A 22686-nucleotide genomic window follows, 5' to 3' on the forward strand; every position below is an offset into this window, starting at 1 on the left:
CCCGCCTCCCATCTGTGGAAAGGGATGTGCTACACAAAGCAAGGTGTGCGTGCCGGCCTCTCCCTGTTCGAAGGTGCCCATTTGTGTAAGCCCAGGCGTTAAAGTTATCGGGGAGCCCTGCATCCCCGTTTGCCCTCCTCCATGTGCTCCAAAGGGCACAGGACCAGCCGTGGACAGCATCTGTGTGAAACCGCAGGTTGTTAGTCCGTGCGATTGCAAGTGTCCCGATCCGTGCTGTAAGTAAGGCTGTTGAAAGAATCCCAAATCCACCATGATGAATAAGCATCCCATAATATTCACTACCGACCTCTTCGTGCATTCGGTTTTGGGGAGTGTTGCTTCAAAGTTTCCAGATGTTCGAGCACCTCTGAATTCTTCAGTTTCCGGATGTTTGAGCACCTCTGAATTCTTCAAAGTTTCCAGATGTTCGAGTATCTTTCAATTCTTCGAAGTCTCCAGATGCTTGAGCACCTCTGAATTCTTCAAAGTCTCCAGATGTTTGAGCATTTCTTGATTCTTCAAAGTCTCCAGATGTTCAAGCATCTCTCAATTCTTCAGTCTCCAGATGTTCAAGCACCTCTGAATTCTTCAGTTTCCAGATGTTCGAGCAGCTCTCGATTCTTCACCGTTTCCAGATTCTTGTGCATCTCTCGTTTCAATGGCTGTGTCCTTTCCTTAAAATTGTGTAAGTTGCTGGGATTTACGGTTGTGGTAGGCAGGGATGTCTTTGTTCAAAAGAAACAAAAGCAAAGAGTCTTCAATGAGCAAAAGGCCCAGAACTTGGGTTTGTATTAAATAAAGACTTTATCTTGTGGCATTACACAATCTCTGAAGAGTTGTGTTATTTTGTGGTTTATACCTACCTTACAAAATTGGGAGCCAGGCAAAAATATGAATAATTAAGACATTCAAAGTTCCTCTCATTAAAATGGTCCTAGGTTAATTCCCCCCCCCCCGGTGCTGTGCAACTTTGAACCGTCTCTAAATGAATAAATGAATCTCCTACAAATTCCCACGGATTCCTAGTGACCTTGCAAACATCTCCAAAGGCCTCTGTGAACATCTGTCATGGCCTCTTTTCCCCCCCACTTGGTAGTTTAGTCTACCGTGGTCCGACTCCTGAAAGTTGCCCATTCAAACCTGAGCCAGGGCCAACCCTGCTTAGCTTCCGAATCCCACAAATGGTCCAAGCTGCCCTTTACTAAAGCCATGACTTCATCATGAGAAGAAACCCATAAAGATCTTTTTCCAGCCTTGAGAAAAGAGTGAAAAACGGCACACTTTAAATCTGCCCCAGTTTAAAGATACCCATTATTATTATTTTAAAAATACATATATTATATATATATATCTTATCTTATCTTATCTTATCTTATCTTATCTTATCTTATCTTATCTTATCTTATCTTATCTTATCATCTTATCTTACCATATTATACATATATGATCCCCAGAGCAACAACTCACCTGCAAGAAATGGGGCGTTTGCCAAAATTCACGTTGACAGATTTTTATTTGATTATTTTGATGATGGTGGAAAAATAACAACAAACCACGCTGGCAGGATCCACCTTCGTGGGGAGCTTTGTCCAAACATGTTTTAGATTTTTTTAGCAGAGGGTCGAAAGTTTGCAGCTGTCTAGAATTTGTTTTAGAAAAAGAAGCCCAGACTTCCACCTTGAAAGTTTGCGGTTGTTTCATCAAAAGCCCTTTCGTTATTTGCCTGTCTTCAAGAAATCCTAGAATCACAGGATCGGGAGGGACCTTCAAGGTCTTCTAGTCCATTCCCCCAAATTATTTTATGGCGAGCAGACCTGAAAGTTATTTTGATTGGGGAAACAGCCCCGGGGTCTGAAAAAAGGTGATCCTGAGATGTTTTGATTACAGTTAGTCCTTGATTTACGATGACAACCGGACCCAAGATTTATATTGCTAAGCGAGACGGGTTGCTAAGTGAATTTTGCCCCATTTTATGACCTTTCTCGCCATCGTTCTTCAGTGAGTCGCTGCAGTTGTTAAACTAGTAACGGGCTTGTGAAGGGATTCCGGCTTTCCCATTCTCTTCGCTTGTCAGTAAGGTCGTAAAAGCGGATCACGTGACCCCAACCGTCACAAGTGTGGATCAGTTGTCAAGCATGTGAATATAAATCACGTGACAGCGGGGATGCTGCAACGGCCATTAAGTCCTATGTCACTTTTCTTCAGTACCGGTTGTAACTTCAAACGGTCCCTGAACGAACTGTCATTAAATGCTTGATAATTAATAAATAAGTAAGTAAGTAAGTAAGTAAGTAAGTAAGTAAGTAAGTAAGTAAGTAAGTGGAACCTCTAGATACTGGGGCAGTGTACCTTAGGGCCAGCTGGGAGGAAGAACATTCTCAAAGAATGACATTCTGCTAAGTTATAAATTTAAGTTATACATAATTACGAGATCAGGAAGATTCCTTTTATGTTCTTTTTTTGTTTTGTTTTGTGGGCGCAGTGTGTTCACTTCCGTACCCACCCAGGCTTCTTCCCTTCTCTCTCTCCACCTAACAGGCCACAACAAGCTGTGTCAAAGCAGGAAAACCAGAATTATGCTTTGTGAGACCTGCCACCACTCAAACCTCTAAGTAGATCCTTGGCTCGTTTTGTTGAGAAAGGCATTGTTGTATTAGAAGCCAAGCGTATCGCGGTAGCGCAAAGCCGGGACTGAGAACCGAGGGCCAAAAATCCCTCAGTTAAACTTTTCCCTCCCTTAAGTGCCTTCCCTCGCTGACCTCCCCATCCCCGTCCCCCGTGACCGATCAGGTTCAAGCAAGACGATTTCAGAACGGTCACTTCCGAGCACAGATTGGTAGGCAGCTGCCGTCTCCTCCCAGCTGGGTGACCTTGAGGTGGCATCTCGGGGAGATTCAGTAGCTACTTTCGGTTTCCCCCAAGCATTCCCTTCTCCCATTCCCCGCTCCCCAGAGTTCAGGGCAGACTGCCACCGCAGGGTAGCAAAGCACAAACAAGCGTAATGTTTGTGGTGTCTCAGCTGTCTCCAACCCTCCCTGCCTCCAACCAACCAAGTCAACACGAGAGATTCCAGAGTGCTTGGGAAAAAGATTTATTGACAAGTGGCCTTGTGGGGACCATGTCAGAGAAGCAAACAGGTTGCAGTGAGCGGCAGAGAAAGTAGAGGACAAGTCCAGACTCTGGGAGTGGGCTTGAGAAGGCGATGCTTGGTGTAGAATCCGATGAACCGGACGAGTAGAGAGGCGAGCGAAGGTCAAGGACGGCAGAGAGAAGATGGGAGACTTGCAAAGTCCCTCTTGGTAGCTGGATTCCTCTGGAGCAATGAGTGGGCTAAGCTCCCTTAGCATGGGCTGGATCCTTGGCAGTCAATTTGGCAGTGCCCGTTGTGCTCTGCGTCCTCGGTGGATCCTTAGTATTTGGTCTTGGAGCCACCACACTGGTCCATGGGAGATCCCTTGGCCTGGCCTCCACACGATCCCTTGCCCTGGCTGATATCAGAGCTTCCGCACTGATCCCTGGAGGATCCCTTGGCCTGGCCTCCACATGATCCCTTGCCCTGGCTCACAGGTGAGCAGCCACACTGATCCCCGGAGGATCCCTTGGCCTGGCCTCCACACGATCCCTTGCCCTGGCTCACAGGTGAGCAGCCACACTGATCCCCGGAGGATCCCTTGGCCTGGCCTCCACATGATCCCTTGCCCTGGCTCACAGGTGAGCAGCCACACTGATCCCCGGAGGATCCCTTGCCCTGGCCTCCACTGGATCCCTTGCCCTGGTTTCCACCAAATCCCTGGCACTGGCTGATGCCAGATCCTTGGCACTGGCCCACTCCAGATTCCTGGCACTGGCCCAACCCTGAGGAGTGGATCTGGGTCACTCCTGATCCCTGCATCTGGCTTACACCCTGTGCCTGCATCTGGCTCACCCCGGAAGACTGAAACTGGGTCACCCCCGAGCATTGGGATAGTGCTGGCTCCTGGCACTGGCTCACGCCCGTGCTCCTGCACTGATTCCCAGCTGATCCCTGGCTCTGCTGCATAGCTGGTCCTTGGGTCTGGCCGCCAGTTGATCCTTTGCCTTGGTTGACACTCTGGCCCATTGGGGGGAATCCCTGAGGCTGCTTGCACTGCTGCATAGTAGGTTCGTCTTTTGGGTTAGGGTCTGGAAGAAAAGAAAAGCCCATGAAAACCCCTTCCTCAGTCCCCCAAACCAGCCCTGGGATCCACCAGGAGAATGAAGCTAACGGTTTCCAGAAGTTGAAGGATCTCTCCATCTTCAGAAGAAGATCTGCTCTCTCTCAACCTCCATGCTTTTCCTCTGCTTTTTTTTCCTTCTTGCAGCCTCCCTCCCTCCAAAATTCAAAAGAAAAACTATGTTTGCTTCCCTATCCTGATCCACCAGAGCCAGACTTTTCCTTCTGTGCCAAACCCGAGGAAGACCCAGCAGTTCACCTACTGCTCAAAAGGACAACCGGCCTGAAGTCAACTTACCCAACACAAAGTGTGAACTTGGTCCAGGCAGGAGGAGAGGAACGCTTGCTGGATCTGGAGCCGCGTCTGGTCTTTTTATACCTGTTGAGGTCCTTCCACTTCTAACCTACCCAGGAAGTCAACGTGAGTGACTGAAGACTCATGCAGCTTCAACACCCCCCTTGTCATCAGGGGATTTGCCTCAAATGGACTTGTGTGATTTTTAACTCTTTTTTTCCCCTTCAGTAATTAAACACCCTGTTTTGAAAACACGTCCGATTTAATGAGGGCGTGCAACTTTCCTTCAGAGAGTGATGAGTTTGAGTGATCGAGTCAAATGTGGTGGCCACCATCATTGGTGTCTTCTCGCTCAACTAGTTCCTCCTTGGCCTTCTCACCTATCACCAATCAAGGACCCTTTTTTCCAGCCGTGGTCTTCTGAGATGGTCAAACTCTGCTCAGAGTGAATGCTGGGTGATTTTCCAAGGTCACATGGTGGTCAAAATCTAGCTACCTAAATATCCTTCTGCAAGACCGTCTTTCCTTCTCCTGGAATTTATTTATTTATTTATTTGCTAAAGGGTGATCGGAAAATGCTTTGGACAAATGTCAAACATGTCTGGGAGAAGGAAAAGGAGAAGAGGTAGCAGGCGTAAGACAGAAATAATAACCACATTACTTGAATAATTCCTAAATTTCCGGCTGGATTTGGTGCATCTAAAGAACGTCACCATTTTATTTGCTCTTTGTTCTAGGTTATTCCTTGAAGAGTGAAATAAAGACAACCACAAAAGAGGGAACTTTAAATAGCACATCTATGGTAGGGGAACATTTCATAACCCAACGGACAATCTTGTCTCTCTTCCAAGTGGACTTTAATTGGACCACTTTGCCTCCACTTGAGGCCGACTGAATTAATTTAGGTAACTAAGCCTTCTAAGAATTTGCACATAGATTTAGGGGGATGTATCCAGGTTGCAGAATCTCCTGGACCTTCTCCTTCTGGCCTTCATCCCCCCATGATGCCAGCTGAAGCTGATGGCCATCAGCCAAGGTTGGCTCTCCCAAACCATTTGAGATAGGAAGACAAAGTTATGAACGCTTCATTAGCTGTAGCTCAGCCATCTATCAAAGCCTCATTAAGAGAGACATGTTGTTCTCCACGTGGGTGGATGCTTCTTCTGTCCTTTATTATTTTTTTCAGGAAAAAAGGGAAATTTAGGAGCTGAAAGCCCCATGATGCCACCAGGGTGGCTTCTCTTTCTGTCAATCTTCGCGAGGGACACAGACCTTGTCATTCTATGTTTCACGATGAATTATGCCATGAGGAGCTATATAAGATCTTTCCTCTGAACACCTGACAAAGCTTTCAAGCCTTCCTTGAGCATCCCCGTCTGTCATCAAGTCGTGGGTAAGTTGGATCTGTTTGCTTTGGGACATCTCTTTCTCTGCCTAATTCTTACTCAAGGGTCAACGATTTCCTTAGTAAGTTGGTTCAGGCAACAACCTAGCCAGGGTCTTCTGCAACCACGTCCGTTGGAAAACAGGTGCAAGCTCAACTTAGGTACCTGTTCCTCAAGGTCTACTTCCTTTCACGCCATGGTTATGTTTTCAAGGTTGAGGGATGCCTAACGTTGAGTTAATGGGATTTTGGTGGTCCTTTGGCTGGATGCTTATTATGGAAAACAGCAAGGCTATTTTATCTAGGATGGGTTAGATAGACCTCAAGCAGATTTTTCTTCACCTTCCATGGAGAAGAAATGCCCAGATGATTCATTTGGGCTGAGGTCCTCTTTTGCGCAGTAGATGGCACCTGACTGACCATGGATCTCAGTCAAAGAGCTTTCCCAGCATGGCTCACTCCTCTTTCTCAACTAATGGGTCAAGATCAGAAGCTCGGATTTCAGATGTAGTCATTTATGTTCCTACTTAGCGAGTGGCCCTTCCCAAAGTGGTTCTTAGGAACTCAGTTTGGTTGTTTTAGATCACGGCGATGCTCATTAGCCGAGCCGTGGTGTGATTTCAGAAGGTGGACAGTTAGTCCTGCTGGCTTCACGTGATTCTCTTTGATCTCCACTTGGGAGTCCTTCTTTAGAAGGTTGAGAAAGAAATGAGTCATGGCATGTGGAGCCTTAGAGAGAGAGCGAGAGAGCGAGGTTAAAATATAATTGTACTTGTAGCTGCTTTGGGGAAAGTTGGAAACCACTTCTTGATGTATTATTATCTTTTTTCTTTACCTTCTTACTTTTTTTCCTCCCCTTTTCAATTTTAGCTTGTCCTTTTCTTTCTTTCTTTTTTTTTGTTTCTCTTTAGCTTTTGTTGCTTCTTCTTGTTGTGGTTAAAACACTCAATAATTTCTCGCTGTCTCTTCATCTGTCCTCCTCAACCTATTCCTCTCTCTCCCTCTTCCCTCTCTCCTTTTCCTCTCTTTCCCTCTCCCCTCTTTCCCTCGCTCCCTCTCTCCTCTCCTCTTTCTGTCCTTCTCTCTCCCTCTCTCCCCTCTCTCTGTCTCTGCCTCTCTCCCTCCCTCTCCTCGTTTTGAAGATTGCACAAAGGAACCTGGATCTTTCAGATCTTTAAGAACTGAGGTTTGTTCCCCGCTCGAATTAAGATCTGCGATTTTTCTGAACAAGCTAGGGCGACCAGGTTGACCAATGAACGTTGGCCTGTGACCCCAATCCAATTCATGGCCCCAAGTCTGGAGGATAAGACATTTCGGTTGTAACCCTAGCCCAGAGCAAGGATCTTTTCTCCCTCCCAAGGATCCAAGAGACAAGTCATGGAGAGATCCGTGCTATTCTATGTGTCTCTAAAAAATGTTTTCAATTTTTGCTCTCTTTAATCTTTCCAGTTCTCCTTGAGCTGAAGATGTCTCAACAGCAGTGCAAGCAGACGCCATGTGTCCCACCGGTATCCTGCCGCTGTACTTCAAGTTGCTCAAAGCCATGTGATTCCTCAGCATGTTATGCCTTGCCTGGACCTCAGTGCCCAGGGTCAACTGGACCTCAGTGGCCAGGAACTACTGGACCACAGTGCCCAGGATCTACTGGATCTCAGTGGCCAGGATCAACTGAAATTCATTGCTCAGGATCAACTGGAAGTTCGTGCCAGAATCCCACCTACCCATCTGGAGGAGAGGGATGCTTCTGCCATCACCCACAGCAGCAGTGCTGAACTCCCGTAGGAAGTTTCCTTTCTCTAGCGATGGCAGCCTATCAATAAATGTTTGTTTGTCAGCAAATCCTCGCTTGCCTCCTCATTCCTCTCAAGACCTTCTCGGGGCTCCTTCCTCGTCCATGCATTTCATAGTGCGGAGTTGTTGCTTTGAGCTGTGGTGGCGCAGTGGTTAGAATGCTGTATTTGCAGGCTAACTCTGCCAACTGCCAGGAGTTCGATCCTAACCGGCTCAAGATTGACTCGGCCTTCTGTCCTTCCAAGGACGGTAAAACGAGGACCCAGATTGTTGGGGGAGATAGGTTGCCTCTGTAAACTGCTTAGAGAGGGCTGTAAAGCACTGTGAAGCGGTGTATAAATCTGAGGGCTATTCCTTCCTTCCTTCCTTCCTTCCTTCCTTCCTTCCTTCCTTCCTTCCTTCCTTCCTTCCTTCTATCATCTTCCTTCCTTCCTTCTATCATCTTTTCTTCCTTCCTTCCTTCCATCATCTTCCTTCTGTCACCTTCCTTCCTTCCTTCCTTCCTTCCTTCCTTCCCTCTATCATCTTCTTTTCTTCCTTCCTTCCTTCTATCATCTTCCTTCCTTCCTTCTCTCTATCATCTTTTCTTCCTTCCTTCCTTCCATCATCTTCCTTCTGTCACCTTCCTTCCTTCCTTCCTTCCTTCCTTCCTTCCTTCCTTCCTTCCCTCTATCATCTTCTTTTCTTCCTTCCTTCCATCATCTTTTCTTCCTTCCTTCCTTCCTTCCAACATCTTCCTTCTATCATCTTCCTTCCTTCCTTTCTTCTATCATCTTTTCTTTCTTCCTTCCATCATCTTCCTTCCTTCTTTCCTTCCTTCTCTCTATCATCTTCCTTCCTTCCTTTCCTTCCTTCCTTCCTTCTCTCTCTTCTTTTCTTCCTTCCTTCCTTCTCTCTATCATCTTTTCTTCCTTCCTTCCTTCTATCATCTTCCTTCCTTCTTTCCTTCCTTCCTTCTCTCTATCATCTTCTTTTCTTCCTTCCTTCCTTCTCTCTATCATCTTCTTTTCTTCCTTCCTTCCTTCCTCCCTCCCTCCCTTCCTTCCTTCCTCCCTCCCTCCCTCCCTCCCTCCCTCCCCTAAATTAATGGTTGTAAATCAAGGATTACCTGTATATTGAAGGAAGAAGTCAAGGATTCTTCCTACCAAATTACACATTTTTCTCATTGGAGAAAGTCTGGAGCAACCCAGTAAATCAATTCATATTAAATATGAGCCCCAATAGGAATTTCACCCCTTAACTCAACAAGAGAAGATCAGAGTCAAACTTCCCCCGTTAAGAGAAGCTTGGATGTTATGAAATTCAGAAATTCTAGCTTCTACAAGGTTAAAACTGAGGAAATTAAAAAGGGGAGGAAATTAAAAAGAAAAAAGGATACTGCTGAAGTATTATTGCTCACTTCGGATTTTTCTAGCACTTTCTGCAGTCCACAAAAAAGGGCAGACAATTCATTTATGAACTAAATTAATCCTGCTATTAAAACCTTTTTCCACACAGCTTCCCTGTCTTCCTGCTTCATCAGATGAGTTCCCACGTCTTATCTCAACTTTCTCCTTTTCTTCCTGCCCAAATTCAGCCTGCAGAGATCTTTTTTTTTTCCTCCAAAAAATAAATAAATAAAACCTTCCTGATGTGAATTTTGCAAGTATGCTGGAATCCTGCCTCGGGAAGAATGCAGGAATATTTTAATTTTGATAAGAATTAGCCGCTCCCACAGATCAGGAAGAAAGTAAGTGAATAAACACGATGGGGCAGTAAACCTGCTCTTCTTACAAACTAGCATAAAGCAGTATACAAACTGGAGACTAATTGTGTCCTGTCAGCCTTCCTACGTTGTGCATGCATCAGCAGAGTTGAGAGCACCCTCCCTCATTCTTAGCAATATTGTAATTTGTTTTTGCATGTTCACTGTTAATGGACCTCTTATCAGCACAGTATTTCTTGCTTGATAAATTACAATCGCTTCCCAGCAAATCTAAATTTTTTTAGCCTCTAGGGCTTAATTCACCAAAAGGTTGCTTGGAGTAGGCATCTACCCTTGAGTAGACTTGTCACTTCATAGGCCTACTCTCTATTGTTGATCTAGGTGATCATCTAGTAGAGCACCTCCCGTTTGTTCAACTCCCAGAATTCTCCTTGAGGATCACGCTGGGTGGGTTGAAGTGGACACATCCGGAAGTTCTCCAGACTAAGTTTTGACCTACTAGTTCTGCTGTAACATTGATGGTTGACAGTCTTTGGAGTGTGGTGGGATTGTCTCCTCCTTGTCCCTATTTAGTCTTCTGAAGGCCCCCTAATTCTACTTCTGCTGATGGTTCTGGAGTCCTAAACTCAAGATGATCATCTAACAGTGCTTGCTTGATATATTCCAGGGCACTTTCTGTGAAATATACAGGCCTTCCTTCATGTCAGTGGGTTACAATTAGAAAAATGAAATCTCCCTCTACTGTCAGCTTGAGGTCATCTCCACTCTCAAAAATTAAGGCCAAGTAGCTTCCACATTCTAAATCTGACCTACACATCATGAACTTTGACTTTGTGAGAAGTCTGACTTCCCCAATGATTTAGTTTTCAACTTATCTACATCTGTCTGCTTTATCCCCACTCTTTACCACACTCTACTTGCTTCATATAATTTAGTATTTTTTTTAAAAAAAAATTAAAGTCAGTGCTGAATTCCCAGGACTCAACCTTGATGCAGATTTTTTTTTTACCCAAACTGGATGTAGATTTTTTCCCCCAGAACAAAAGTCAAGAGATTCATTGTTTTTCCTTTATTCATTCAATTTATCTACAAGTTGGTTAAATATAAATTCGGAAGTGTGCAGACTCAGCATCTCTGTAGCAACGACCCCCCTGAAGAGGAGACAGACTTGATGATACAGGTGTCATCCAGCTTCCTGCAATCCAGTTCACAATTAAAAATAATAAAAATAAGCCCGCATTACGGTACTGAAAACGATGACTTTCTGAAGGCTAATTATTTTGGGGTGTAACTCTGATGGAGAAACCCTGACAAGTTTCATTCTTTCCCCAATATTTCATTGGCAGCTGATAGGTTGAGTTTCTCCTGAACTTCCCCCGGAAGATTGAAGAACTTCCCAGGGTCTTCTGATAGATCTTGCCATTCCAGAAGACAACTGAGGTCCTTTTGAAAGACATCTTGCAGGACTTAAAGAGTTTGTTGGACATTCCAAACCAAGATGAAGAATTTACGGCCCTCGGGATATGGTTTGTAGTCCAATTCCTACCCATCCTAGCCAATAGGATTATTGGCCATTGATCCAATTATAGTCTTATCAACCTCTGGAGAGCCACCAACCCACAATGTCTTCTCTACAGAGAGCAGATCTGGCATTTTAGTTGACCTAGGAAGGACTTTGACTTATCTAAAGGTAGGACAAAGAGCTGTGACCCTACAGTCACAGAACAGATCTCTAGTGACAGTGAAAGGAAAGAGCTTAAATAACAAGATGGATCTTCTCTCTCCTCGGGGAGATCTAAGCTACCTTTACATTTCACGGACACCCAACCCAATCGTGTTCTTTGAGAACCGCTGGTGTTAAAAGAACAAAGAACCCCACCGAGTCCCCCAGCACACCTCCTTTGGGGATCTATAAATGGCACAAAGAATAGTTAAGTAATTACAAACTTTACAGGCGAACGAGACCATCAGGAAAACGATAGAATAAATGTAACAGTGTGGTTAACATAAAGAGAAAAACGCCCAAAGAAACTGGAGATTCTGTTGCACCTCTCTTGAAAAAAGTCCCACTCTGGCTGGAAGTTGACACCAGATCACCTCGGTGGACATGACATCGTTTGCTGCGATTCCCCTCGTGCAACGTTAGAAGGATTTCCTAAAAGCATTTCAAAGGGATACAAAGATGAGGTATGTTTGACGTGGTGAGATGTAGAGTTGGAGAAATGGATTCTTCACTCGTCGTTTTTTTTTTCCTTTGACCCGCTCATTTATTCTGGAGCGGCCATGAAGATGGCTGCTTCTTCTGCTGCTGGTCACAGGGAGGCGGCTGTTTGCACGGAGGCTCCTGAGGACATGGTTTGGGTTCCGGGCATGGGATGACCACGACAGGTGGCTCCTTGCATGGAGGCTCCTGTGGAGGTTTGGGTTCTGGACATGGAGGCTGCTTGCACTGACTTGTCTGTTGACCATTTGGAGCTGGCTCCGTTGGAGGACACGGTTCTGGTTCTTTAGGAGGACATGGAGATGGTGCTGGTGGCTCCTTGCATGGAGGACATGGTTTGGGCTCCGGGCATGGAGTTGGGATGACCACGACGGGTGGCTCCTTGCATGGAGGCTCTTGTGGAGGACGTGGCTTAGGCTCAGGACATGGAGTGGGGATGACCACCACTGGTGGCTCCTTGCACGGAGGCTCTTGTGGAGGACGTGGTTTGGGTTCTGGAGATGGAGTGGGGATGACCACAATTGGAGGCTGCTTGCATTGAGTCTTCTGTTGACAATCTGGAGTTGGCTCCTTTGGAGGACATGGTTCTGGTTTTTTAGGAGGACATGGAGATGGTGCTGGTGGCTCCTTGCATGGAGGAAATGGTTCTGGTTCTTTAGGAGGACTTGGAGATGGTGCTGGTGGCTCCTTGCATGGAGGCTCTTGTGGGGTTTTGGGCTCTGGGCATGGAGTTGGGATGACCGGTGGCTCCTTGCCTTGAGACTTCTGTTGAAAACACTGTTCCTCCTGAGGAGGACATGGGGTTGGGACTGGTGGCTCCTTGCATGGAGGCTCTTGTGGAGGACGTGGCTTAGGCTCTGGACCTGGAGTCGGGATGACCACCACTGGTGGCTCCTTGCATGGAGGCTCCTGTGGAGGACGTGGCTTGGGTTCTGGACATGGAGTTGGGATAACCACCACTGGTGGCTCCTTGCATTGCTGCTCCGATGGGCGTGGCACCGTCTTGCAGAGCTCAGGGGGCAAAGTGGGAGTTTGCTTGCATTGATGCTGGTGTTGGGAAGACGCCATTTTCACTCCAAAAAATCTGCAGATCAGAGAAAAGGTTCACACTTCATGTTCTCACCGTCCCACAGACCCAAAATACTTGTAAGAAAGGAATGTTCAAACCACTTATCATGAGCAGCTCCACAACCCGGTGAAGGAACCCAAAAGATTCCCTCCAGAAGTTGTGGATGCTCCATCACTGGAGGCTTTTAAGAAGAGACTGGTCAGCCACCTGTCTGGAATGGGACAGGGTCTCCTGCCTGAGCAAGGGGTTGGACTAGAAGACCTCCAAGGTCCCTTCCAACTCTGTTATTCTGATTGACTAAGGGTTATTATCACAACTTGTTTCTCATCTTCCAAAGATGGCCCATTAGCAGCTTTCCATCAACACAAGATGCAGAATGAATCATCTTTATACAACAAATGCCCACTTGGATGAATACCCTTAATGCAGAGTTATCATAAAACGTTACAATTGTAGGAATAGTAGCTATGTGCTGTAGCAGCACTGTGAGAAGTAACCCCAGTAGCAAGATGAGGAGGAGCTCCTTCCAGTTGCAGCAGTAATAGCAGCACCCGAGCTGAAACAGCTTATCCAAGCAACTCCAGAAATGTAGACTATCAGGATAAAATTAGAACTTTGTCCAGAAGTGTTAAGAGCAGAAACAGCCTTACCTGACACGTCTCTGAGGTAATGCTGGAAGGAATTAAGTTGCTCCCCAATGTCGAACACTTTTATATTGTCCCCAAGCCCAGCCCTTCTGATAGTGTGTGCAAATCAGGGTGACTCTAACTTTTCACAAGGCTGGATTAATCACTGTGTTTCTTCAGCAGGGCAACACCCTTGTTGAACATTGCTTCCGAGATGGCTCGATGCAGCATCTGCCAACCTTCTGCACCGACCCATATGACAGAGAGAAGTTCCTAGCGCCTTCAACCATCAGAACCAGCAAGGTTTACGCGTAGAAAGAGAAAAGTGAGGAAGGGGATAAGGGGAACTCTGGTGGGCCCATCTGTCACCTTCTTTGCTTGAAGAGAATTGGAAGTTTCGACTCAGAAATATTATCTCAGAATGGATGGTGCCCTCCATGCATCTAGATTTTGGGATTCCTCCTCCTCCTTCTCAGCAGACATTATCAGGATCTCTTCCGTCTAATATCTTCTCTGTTTGAATTTTACACATTATCCATCTTTTCACGGTTAACATCTGAAGTTTCCGGGATTCTGGGCTGGCAATGGGAAACGGATGGACTGTGAATAGAGCTTTTTCTATCCGTGGAGAAAGATCATCATATGAAGCAGTCCCGATTTTACAGTTGAATCTGACCTCCTAATGTGATTGGAAGCACACGTTCCATTTAGAGATTCAACCAAATGTCTTCTGAATTAAATCTCAGAAGGACTTTAGATCTTCCCACAAACCCCTTCTGGCTAAAACACAGGAAGAACAGTTGCAGGAATTGGGTGTGTCTAGTTTAAGGAAAAGAAGGACTAGAGGTGACATGATAGCAGCCTTCCGGTATTTGAGGGGCTGCCACAAAGAAGAGGAGGGGGTCAAGCTCTTCTCCAAAGCACCAGGACAAGAAACAATGGATGGAAACTAATCCAGGAGAGATGCAACCTGGAACTAGGGAGAAATTTCCTGACAGTGAGAACAATTAAGCAGTGGAACTCCTTGCCTCCAGAAGTTGTGGGTGCTCCCATCACTGGAGGCTTTTAAGAAGAGATTGGAGAGCCACTTGTCTGGAATGGGTTAGGGTCTCCTGCCTGAGCAGGGGGTTGGACTAGAAGACCTCCAAGGTCCCTTCCCACTCTGTTATTCTAATTCCTCTACAGGAATTTTCCCATTTGACTATAAAACTACTGTTTTACACCCACTGAAATGTCTTAATTTTTCTTCCAAAACTTCCATCATTCCTGCCCATTCCTAATTCTTTGGGTGTTTCTCAGAGGCTCAACTCAATTTGTCAAAGCCCGCTGGACTTTTCATCGGTGGCAAAACTGAGCCAGCGTTGACAGTTGGCAGCTGACATTGAAATATTGCTAAGAAGGGTGGACAGATTGTCCCTTACCATCTGCCCCATCGTGCAAAGATTTCAAAATGTATCTATGCTGGATCAGCAATTCTGATTTTTATTCTCTGGGCAAAACCATCCGTCAGCAGGCTCCCCTGACAGTGTAACACCTGAGATAGCTGGTTTTATTAATTAAATTTAGCAAACCTCCTGGAGAATGTTTTCATCTTGATGCTAATGTTCAACGTGGAAAGTCTTGCGAGTCTTATTTATCTTGGCCTTTGCAACGGCAGGTCTAGGAGATTCCTGCAAAATATGGAGATGCCAGATCCCTTAGATCATAGACCCAGTGATATTATCTCTCCCTCCCCCGCTCCTTCTATGCCTGAAGGAACATTTTAAATTATCATGAATCAACTGCGGAAGGCAGTTGTCCACTCTCAGCACCTTTGGACATACTTTTCGAGGGAAACTAGCAACATTAAACTAAGAGAAGGAGAACTTGAAAACAAGAATGGACTTGGTTTTGTCCACTCATCTGAACAAGCCAAGCTGAACAAATCCAACTCAAAAGATGCTCTCCTGTCCCTCCCCCAATTGTCTCTTTTATTGACACAAAGATCAACTCTGGTTTCCCCTTGGTGGTCTACCGAATTTAGAAGACCTCTCAATTCCGCCGGGTTTCAATATCATACACACACATATATATATTTATGGAGTTATTCTAAGAAGGTTGGCCAAAAGCACTTGGCTAGCTTCAGATTGACCAGGAAAGCCACCATTAAATTTTTTTTTTAAAAAAAAACACGTCCTAATAACTCATAGATGATCATTCTCCCCCACCGTCTCCAAGAAGCCACGTGAGATACAACTCAAAAGATGGAAGAGGACGATCGAGATTGCGTTCCATGTTTTGCTTGATCGTCTTCATCGCCACCACTTAATCTATGCATGACACTGTCCTGAGGGAGACATGCAAGAGACGTTATCTGGCAAAGGAAAAATAAATATCTGTCTGTAAAACCACCATGTCAGCTCATATATTGATTTATGGAATCTGCCTGAGACACGTTCAATAACCGGGGCGAGGTGTGTCCCATTATCATGAAGTCAGGGGCCCAACCCAGGGAAAAAATCTTGCAATAATTCAGCTGCAACATTACTCATTCCAATCCTGAGCTAATTTGCAATTACAAAACCTGCAGCTAGCACCTTCAGGGGAAAAAAATAACACTCAAGAGATGTCTCTTGGACAATGAGCTGTCAAGGGCAGTTCAGAAATGTGGCAAGACCAGGCAGGCAACTGCATAAAAATGTATCTTCCATCATGTCCCCAAAAAGGCTTGTTCAAGAGGCAATTTTTTTCCCCCCTTGAAGACGTTTTGCTTCTCATCCAAGAAGCTTCCTCAGTTCTGACTGGAACTGTTGGTCAGAATGTAAGAAGCTTCTTGGATGAGGAGCGAAATGTCTTGAAGGAAAAACAAAGTCCAGTTGCCTTTGGGACAGCCGTGTCCTGGATGACTGAGGATCTCCATAGACGTGTAGCTTCTTCCATCACCAATCTGCGGAGGGGCAGAAACTGTCCAGGTTTTGTGTCTCTATGGCCAGGTGAGAGCTTCCCAGCTTAGTTTCATGGAATGAAGGTTGCGTCTGGGTGTTTTGTGAAGCGATTTCTCTCTCTGGTTGTTTCTGACCCAAACCCATCTTCTCACTTCATGAAAAGAGAGATTCTGCAAGATGGAAGGGTGTCTTGATGATCTTTAGCAACCTCCACCTGCACTTCTTTTTAGAGGCAGGCCTGATGTGATGTAACGGATAGAAAGATGGCTTAGGGCCATGGAGAAATACGGAGAGAATAGGAACAGAACAGAACAGAACAAAAGCAGAATAGAACAGAACAGAAAGAGACCTTGGGAGGTCTTCTAGTCCAGCCCCCTGCTCAAGCAGGAGAACCTAGATTCTAGATCTCCTGATGTCCACCTTCAAGGTCCTTCACAGAACCACCCATCCCTTGTAGACCTTTCTCAAGACTTGAAGACACCATGAATAGACCTCTGGGTTGATTCCATCAGCACCTTGACAAAACTTTTGACATCTGAGAAAAATAAAATAAAATAAGATGAGGACATGACTTTATCTTCTGACAAAAGAGGACTGGCGACTTAATCTTTGTGCTTTTTTAAACAAAACAAAACAAAACTCATCCAGCTTGTAAGAGACAACCAGCTCAACTTCCTAAAAGGTGAAAATACCTTCCCCTAACGGAAGCCTTCTTCCAAACTGTCAGGAGTCCTGCAACTAGTGTTTTTTTTTAATTAACAAATTTTAATTTTCACTTCTCACTTTCCCTGGTCATTTTGGCATCCCGGACAGAAGCGATGCCCTTTAATCAGACTTGCACAGGGCTTACTCCCAAGTAGTTAGTCACTGGGTAAGCCTTGATTGATGCTTCCAGGTCAGGCTTAATGTCTTCAACGTCCGAAACCATCCAGTAGGATTGCAGTTGGGTTACGTCATGGTGCTTGAGTCATTTAGACGGTGCGACACCTTCCGGCAACCACAGAAGCAGATGTTGGCTTAAGAGTCCTTTGGGATGGCTGGATTGAGCTGCTCTGGAAGCTGGTGTGAACGTGGGTGCCCCATAAACGTCACCTCCTGAAAAAGGAGGTGAAGGTGACCTAATTGGGAGGCTACAGGTGAGGGGACCCTAGGATTCCAGGTTGTCCTTCCTAGGCGATTGGTAGGGTGTCCGCCTCTGATGTGAAGGAAAGGAACGCATATTCAAAGTCTTCATCCAATGCAGAATTGGGCACGATGAAAAGGACCGATTGGGGCATTTGCTAACATCTCCAGAATCAAAATGAAGTCCTGGAGAGGCCACCCTCAAAAGAAGGCACCTCTAGCCACTTGGTCATGATGGCTTTTTTGCGGTTCATCTCTCTAAGGATGTGATGGTAGGGATGGGGAATGAGTGGACACCAGGGTGTTGTTGGAGATTTCCCCCCTTACTCAAAAGCTTTCCTAAGTTACCTTGATTCAGATTGTCCTGCTCTGGAATCTCTGTTCGCTTCTTCTCTAATCAGGGGGAAATCAAAGAGGAGTCGGAGCATAGTCAAAATGACAGCCACAACCACCACCACCCTGGTTTTGTTTTGGAATGAGGTCCTTGATCATCAGTTTGACTCACTCTGATGGCTTTGATCTTGACCTGAAACAACCAAAAAGAAACCATCATTGATTCTTGAAGAGCCAGCGGGACTGATAACATAGCCAACGTTGGGGGGTTAATTTGCAAGGTAACTTATAACCAAGATATAACCAATGTTGGGTTATAAATGATTAGAATGCAAGATAGCTTATCCGGGGAAGCAGTTCGTCTCGTGTGTTTTTTTTAGAAAGCTTGGTTTTTCAGCAAATCGCCTCTGACTTTTGAGATGTCGGGGTGAATTCTCCAGGCTAACCTTCTTTTAATCTCCTCTTCCACGATCCAGTGACCCTAATGTCACAAGGAACTTAGTTGAAGGCCAAACTAAACTTGGGCTGTTGGAAGCTAATTTTCTCTCCTGTCAAAATTAATTAGTTCATGGCACTGGTCCAACATAGGAGCCCTTCCTTAACTCAATTTGGCATGCCAGGGCAAGGTAAACATTGGTAGACGGTGCCCTATTGCATATTACCCTATGCAATTAGTTGGGCAGGTAGTGGGGGAAATGAAAGGGAAATGAGGACTTCTTTGCATGAGCTGTAATTAAAAGATGAGATAAGGAGTCACAAGATGGAGGAATGAATGTCAGGTGAACTGGCATGGGATCAAGAACAATGACCTAATCTGCGCAGGAGGAGAAATCAGCTGAATAGAGGACGCTCTAGCCTTAGACCTAACCTTCTGAATCCTAGTTAGTGAGGGGAATCCCAGGATTTGGGGCCCAGGAATCCCTGGATGGATGGATGGATGGAAGGATCTGATCTTTCTTGAAGAGATAACTGGGAGAAATTTCACAGCTTCACCATGAATGGTGGCTTTATCAGTTGAACGTCCATTTGGGTGCTTTTTCAAAAAGGCAACTGGGCCTTGTTTTTCCTGGAAGACGTTTCACTTCTCATCCAAGAAGCTTCTTCGGTTCTGGCTGAGGAACTGAATTGTTCATCTAGAACTGAAGAAGCTTCTTGGGTGAGGAGCGAAAGGTCTTCAAGGGAAAACAAAATCCAGCTGCCTTTGGGAAAAGCACCTTAGGGACACCACGAGCTGGATGGCTGAGAATAATCTCCACAGACGTCTGTTTGGGCGACCACCTTACTGTTGAGGAGAACCTTTCCCTTTTTGCCTTGTGCCTGGCTGGTGCCTTCAGCTCCGGGTTCAACTCTCATCACTTGAGAAGGAACCGTCGCAGTTCCCTGGAATGCATTTCCTTATATACATCAGAAGCTGCGCAACTGGCTTTTCAAGGGCAGGGCTCAGCCTGCATGGCTAATGATGGGTTATTGTCCCCTGCTTCTCCACCCTTTCTCACCAGCTCTTCGTGTGTTCCTATGTTTTCAAGGGACAGCCCCGCATTCCACCTGCGGTGGATCATTTCATTTTATTTTTATAAGCTCAGCTGCCACTTCACGTGAAAGAGGGGACCAAAATAAATAAATCAAATGAACTGACTTCAGTCAGTGCGGAAGTTAAGCAGAACGAGCAGAGTTGGAGGTCTTCTAGTCCAACCCCCAGCTCAAGCAGCAGACCCTACACCATTTCTGACAAAACTATTTACTGGTTTTCCTTCCGTATTCCGTATTTATTTTCCTGGAGAATTAAAGTCCCTTCGCACGGCTTGGACCCAGAAGGAGCAAGGCAGGAGGGCGGCTTCGTGCAAAAAACCCGGTGATTCATTTCCTTGCTTCGATCACCCTCCTGATGTTTAGAGACAAGAGAGAAAGAGAGAGAGAGAGAGAGAGAAAATAAACCAACAATCACACGGGGTGTTTACAAAGCCCTGGGATGTCACCCGTGGCCAATTTGCAGCGTCTGAGCGGTGACATCACCGGCCTGATTCAACCAGGAAGGTGGATGGAAAAGCAGGCGGGGGAGATGGAGGGGGTGGGGGGGGGAAGAGCTATGAGGAAGAGGAAGGATGTGTGCGCTCTGTTTCTTACACACCGGAACACTTATTCACACTCGGGCGCAGACACACATATTTAGGAGTTTTGTAAATAGTCTGCTGATATGTATCAATGAATACTTTTGTCCTCCTTGCCAAAATCCTCCTTTGCTTCCTTCCTTCCTTCCTTCCTTCCCTCCCACCCTTCCTGCCAATATCCTTCCTTCCTTCCTCCCTTCCCTTCTCTCCCACCCACCCACCCTTACTTCCCTCTATCTCTATCTGAGAGCAAATGCCCTCCTTTTGGCTGGTTTCCCCACGTGTTCAGCTGGCCAACTTCTTTCTAGCCTTTGACAACCAACATTTCTTTACCTTGACTAATAATCAATGTCTCCGGGATGAACCTTCCCCACACTTGTTCCGAAACCATCAGAACCAGTTTGATGTTGTTGAGAACCACAACGCAACCCTTGGTGGGTTAGGATGGTTAAAAGAGGGAGCATGGCTGGGATTCCTTCTCACTGACAATGTTCAGCCCAGACTCTGGTCCTTGGTTGCCCTCTTGTGAGGTGTCAGAGAAGCTCTAAAACTTTTCAAGAAACACCGTTCAGGTGCTCCAAGCCAGTTATGGACAGTCTTTGGTTTATGGAGATTTTGAGGCGTGAGGTCACGGTTGTCCCAAAACTTCAGCTCAGAGGTGAAGAAGGGAAGCTTCGTGGATGAGAAGTCAAACATCTGCAAGAAAAAATCCAAAGTTCAGTTGCCTCTTGAAAAAGCACATCTGGGCTTCCTATACGTTTACAGATTCCACGTCTTCCCTTCTAGCTTGGCAAGTTGAACTTCCAAATATTAGCAGGGGAATAGTTGACTCTTTAAATTGTCCAGTTGTCCCTAGGACCTTCGGGAAGCGAAATACTCTAGAGCAGGGGTCTTCAAACTCGGCCCTTTTATGACTCATGGACTTCCAAGTCCCAGAATTCCTCAGCCAGGCACGCTGGCTGAGGAAGTCTGGGAGTTGAAGTCCACCAGTCATAAAAGGGCCGAGTCTGAAGACCCCTGCCATAGCTTTAATTTTGGGGGTTCATTCTTTGGACTCACTACTCATTGGTTCAATACTCATGGTCTTGATTAAAGGCATAGTGTAGAATTCCCACGAAGACACACACAGGAAACAAAAGTCTGGGAATATCTCCACCAGCATGTCGTGGTCCCTCCACCTCCAAGTTTGCTAGTTCTACAGAGGTCAACCAAGTCAATGGCTTGGCTCATGCAACCCACCCTTCTAGCCACCATTCCTGGGTTACTGTGGTGACACGAGAGCCACTTCCATAGGGCCCTCCCCCTCCCCCATAACATAACGAGGTTAGCACGAGAAAGAACATTCTAGAGCAGGGGTAGGCGACCTTGGCTCTTTTATGACTCGTGGACTTCAACTCCCAGAATTCCTGAGCCTTGGTGGAGCAGTGGGCTCATGCCTCCTTAAGTAACACCGGCTGCCTGCAATTAGTGCAGGTTCGAGTCCCACCAGGCTCAAGGTCGACTCAGCCTCCCATCCTTCCGAGGTAGGTAAAATGAGGACCCAGATTGTTGGGGGCAATTAAGCTGACTTTGTAATAATGCCGCTTGGGGTGTGTGTGAAAGCCCTAATAAGCAGGCATAGACATAGAATGAAGGCTACTGCTAAGCTTGTAAGCCGCCCTGAGTCTTCGGAGAAGGGCGGGATATAAATGGAATTAAAATAAAAAATAAATAAATAAAAGAGCCAAGGTTGCCTATCCCTGTTCTAGAGGTCTGAAGCGGTAGACCTGGTGTTCTTCTGCCGCCCCCTGCTGGTGAGTGGAGGAATCGTTCCACGCCAAAAATAATATATATTTTTTTTAAAAAAGCTCATTAATCCACAATTCAGACCCACAACTGCCTTGTTCCCTCAGTCTTACCCGGGAGGAAAAACAGCGTCCCTCTTCTGAGGGAGGGTCGGCGGGGGTCGCCAGCCGAGCGCTGCTCGCTCAGGGCTGCCGTCCGTGCCGCTGAAAGCAAAGCGTGGCTGCCGGCGCTGCAAGAAGTGAAACTGGGAAAGCCCCGCCCGTCGCTTGGCTGAGGAATTCTGGGAGTTGAAGTCCGCGAGTCATCGAAAAGGACCTGAACAAGAGCCAAGAGCCAAGGTTGCTTTTGGCCAACTCTGCGGGTCTCTTCTGCCTTGTCAGCGTAGCCCCGGTGGGGTTTGTGAAGGACAGACAGTGGTGAAGCAATCCCCTCCTCCTCCTCCTCCTCCAGTTCAGCTGGGCTGATTGCAGAATCTATCCAGATTGCAGAATCCGAAGCGATTCCCACGCCCAAGTCTGCCCGTCTCTTGCCAGTCTGCTGCTCCTTTCAAAACTTAAGGCGACCCGTTGCTGTGGTTTATTTTTTTTTTCTTTCAACAACCAGGTTTCATCATCGCCCACGTGTCTGTTGTTCTTTTATTACTGCTGCTATTCCAGGTCAGCTAGACCAGCGTTTCCCAACCTTAGGAACTTGAAGATGCGTGGACTTCAACTCCCAGAATTCCCCAGCCAGCTATGCTGGCTGGGGAATTCTGGGAGTTGAAGTCCACGTATCTTCAAGTTCCTAAAGGTTGGGAAACGCTGAGCTAGACCACCTCTGAGGTCCTAATCCAACTTCTTCTCCTGTATCCCATGCCGGCTCTCCGATATCGCTTGGGTAGAGAAGTCATCATTATTTATTTATTTATTTATTTATTTATTAATTATATTTTTATACCGCCCTTCTCCCAAAGGACTCAGGGCGGCGTACAGGGCAATCAATATAAAAACGGAATACAAAAGTTAAAAAAAACGATTAAATATTATGCCCAAGTTTAAAACAGTAATTAAGAACATATTAAAACCCCAACCCTAACCCATCAAACCAGGTCAGATTGCTCAAATAAATAAGTTTTTAGATCGCGCCGGAAGG

The 22686-nt window shown here is 46.1% G+C and overlaps 1 protein-coding gene across 3 annotated transcripts; it reads right to left on the minus strand.

The window, feature by feature from the left end:
- Nucleotides 1–9915: 9915 nt before the first annotated feature.
- LOC310647520 (uncharacterized protein) lies at nucleotides 9916–20279 on the minus strand. Of its 3 annotated transcripts, XM_083374837.1 has the most exons (3): nucleotides 20104–20279; nucleotides 17678–17855; nucleotides 9916–12672 (listed from the first exon to the last, which is right to left on the minus strand). In XM_083374837.1, exons 2-3 carry the CDS (start codon nucleotides 17755–17757, stop codon nucleotides 11631–11633), a joined length of 1122 nt encoding a protein of 373 aa, XP_083230963.1. In that variant the 5' UTR covers nucleotides 17758–17855; nucleotides 20104–20279; the 3' UTR covers nucleotides 9916–11630. The 3 variants fall into 3 exon arrangements, 2 of the variants coding, with proteins under 2 accessions (XP_083230963.1, XP_083230964.1); XM_083374838.1 differs by lacking the exons at nucleotides 17678–17855; nucleotides 20104–20279 and adding an exon at nucleotides 14855–14940; XR_014493892.1 differs by lacking the exons at nucleotides 9916–12672; nucleotides 17678–17855; nucleotides 20104–20279 and adding exons at nucleotides 13341–13861; nucleotides 14855–14990.
- Nucleotides 20280–22686: the final 2407 nt, after the last annotated feature.

Source organism: Vipera ursinii (genome assembly GCF_947247035.1).
Source record: "Vipera ursinii genome assembly, chromosome: 15".
In the NCBI taxonomy this organism is placed as follows: domain Eukaryota; kingdom Metazoa; phylum Chordata; class Lepidosauria; order Squamata; family Viperidae; genus Vipera; species Vipera ursinii.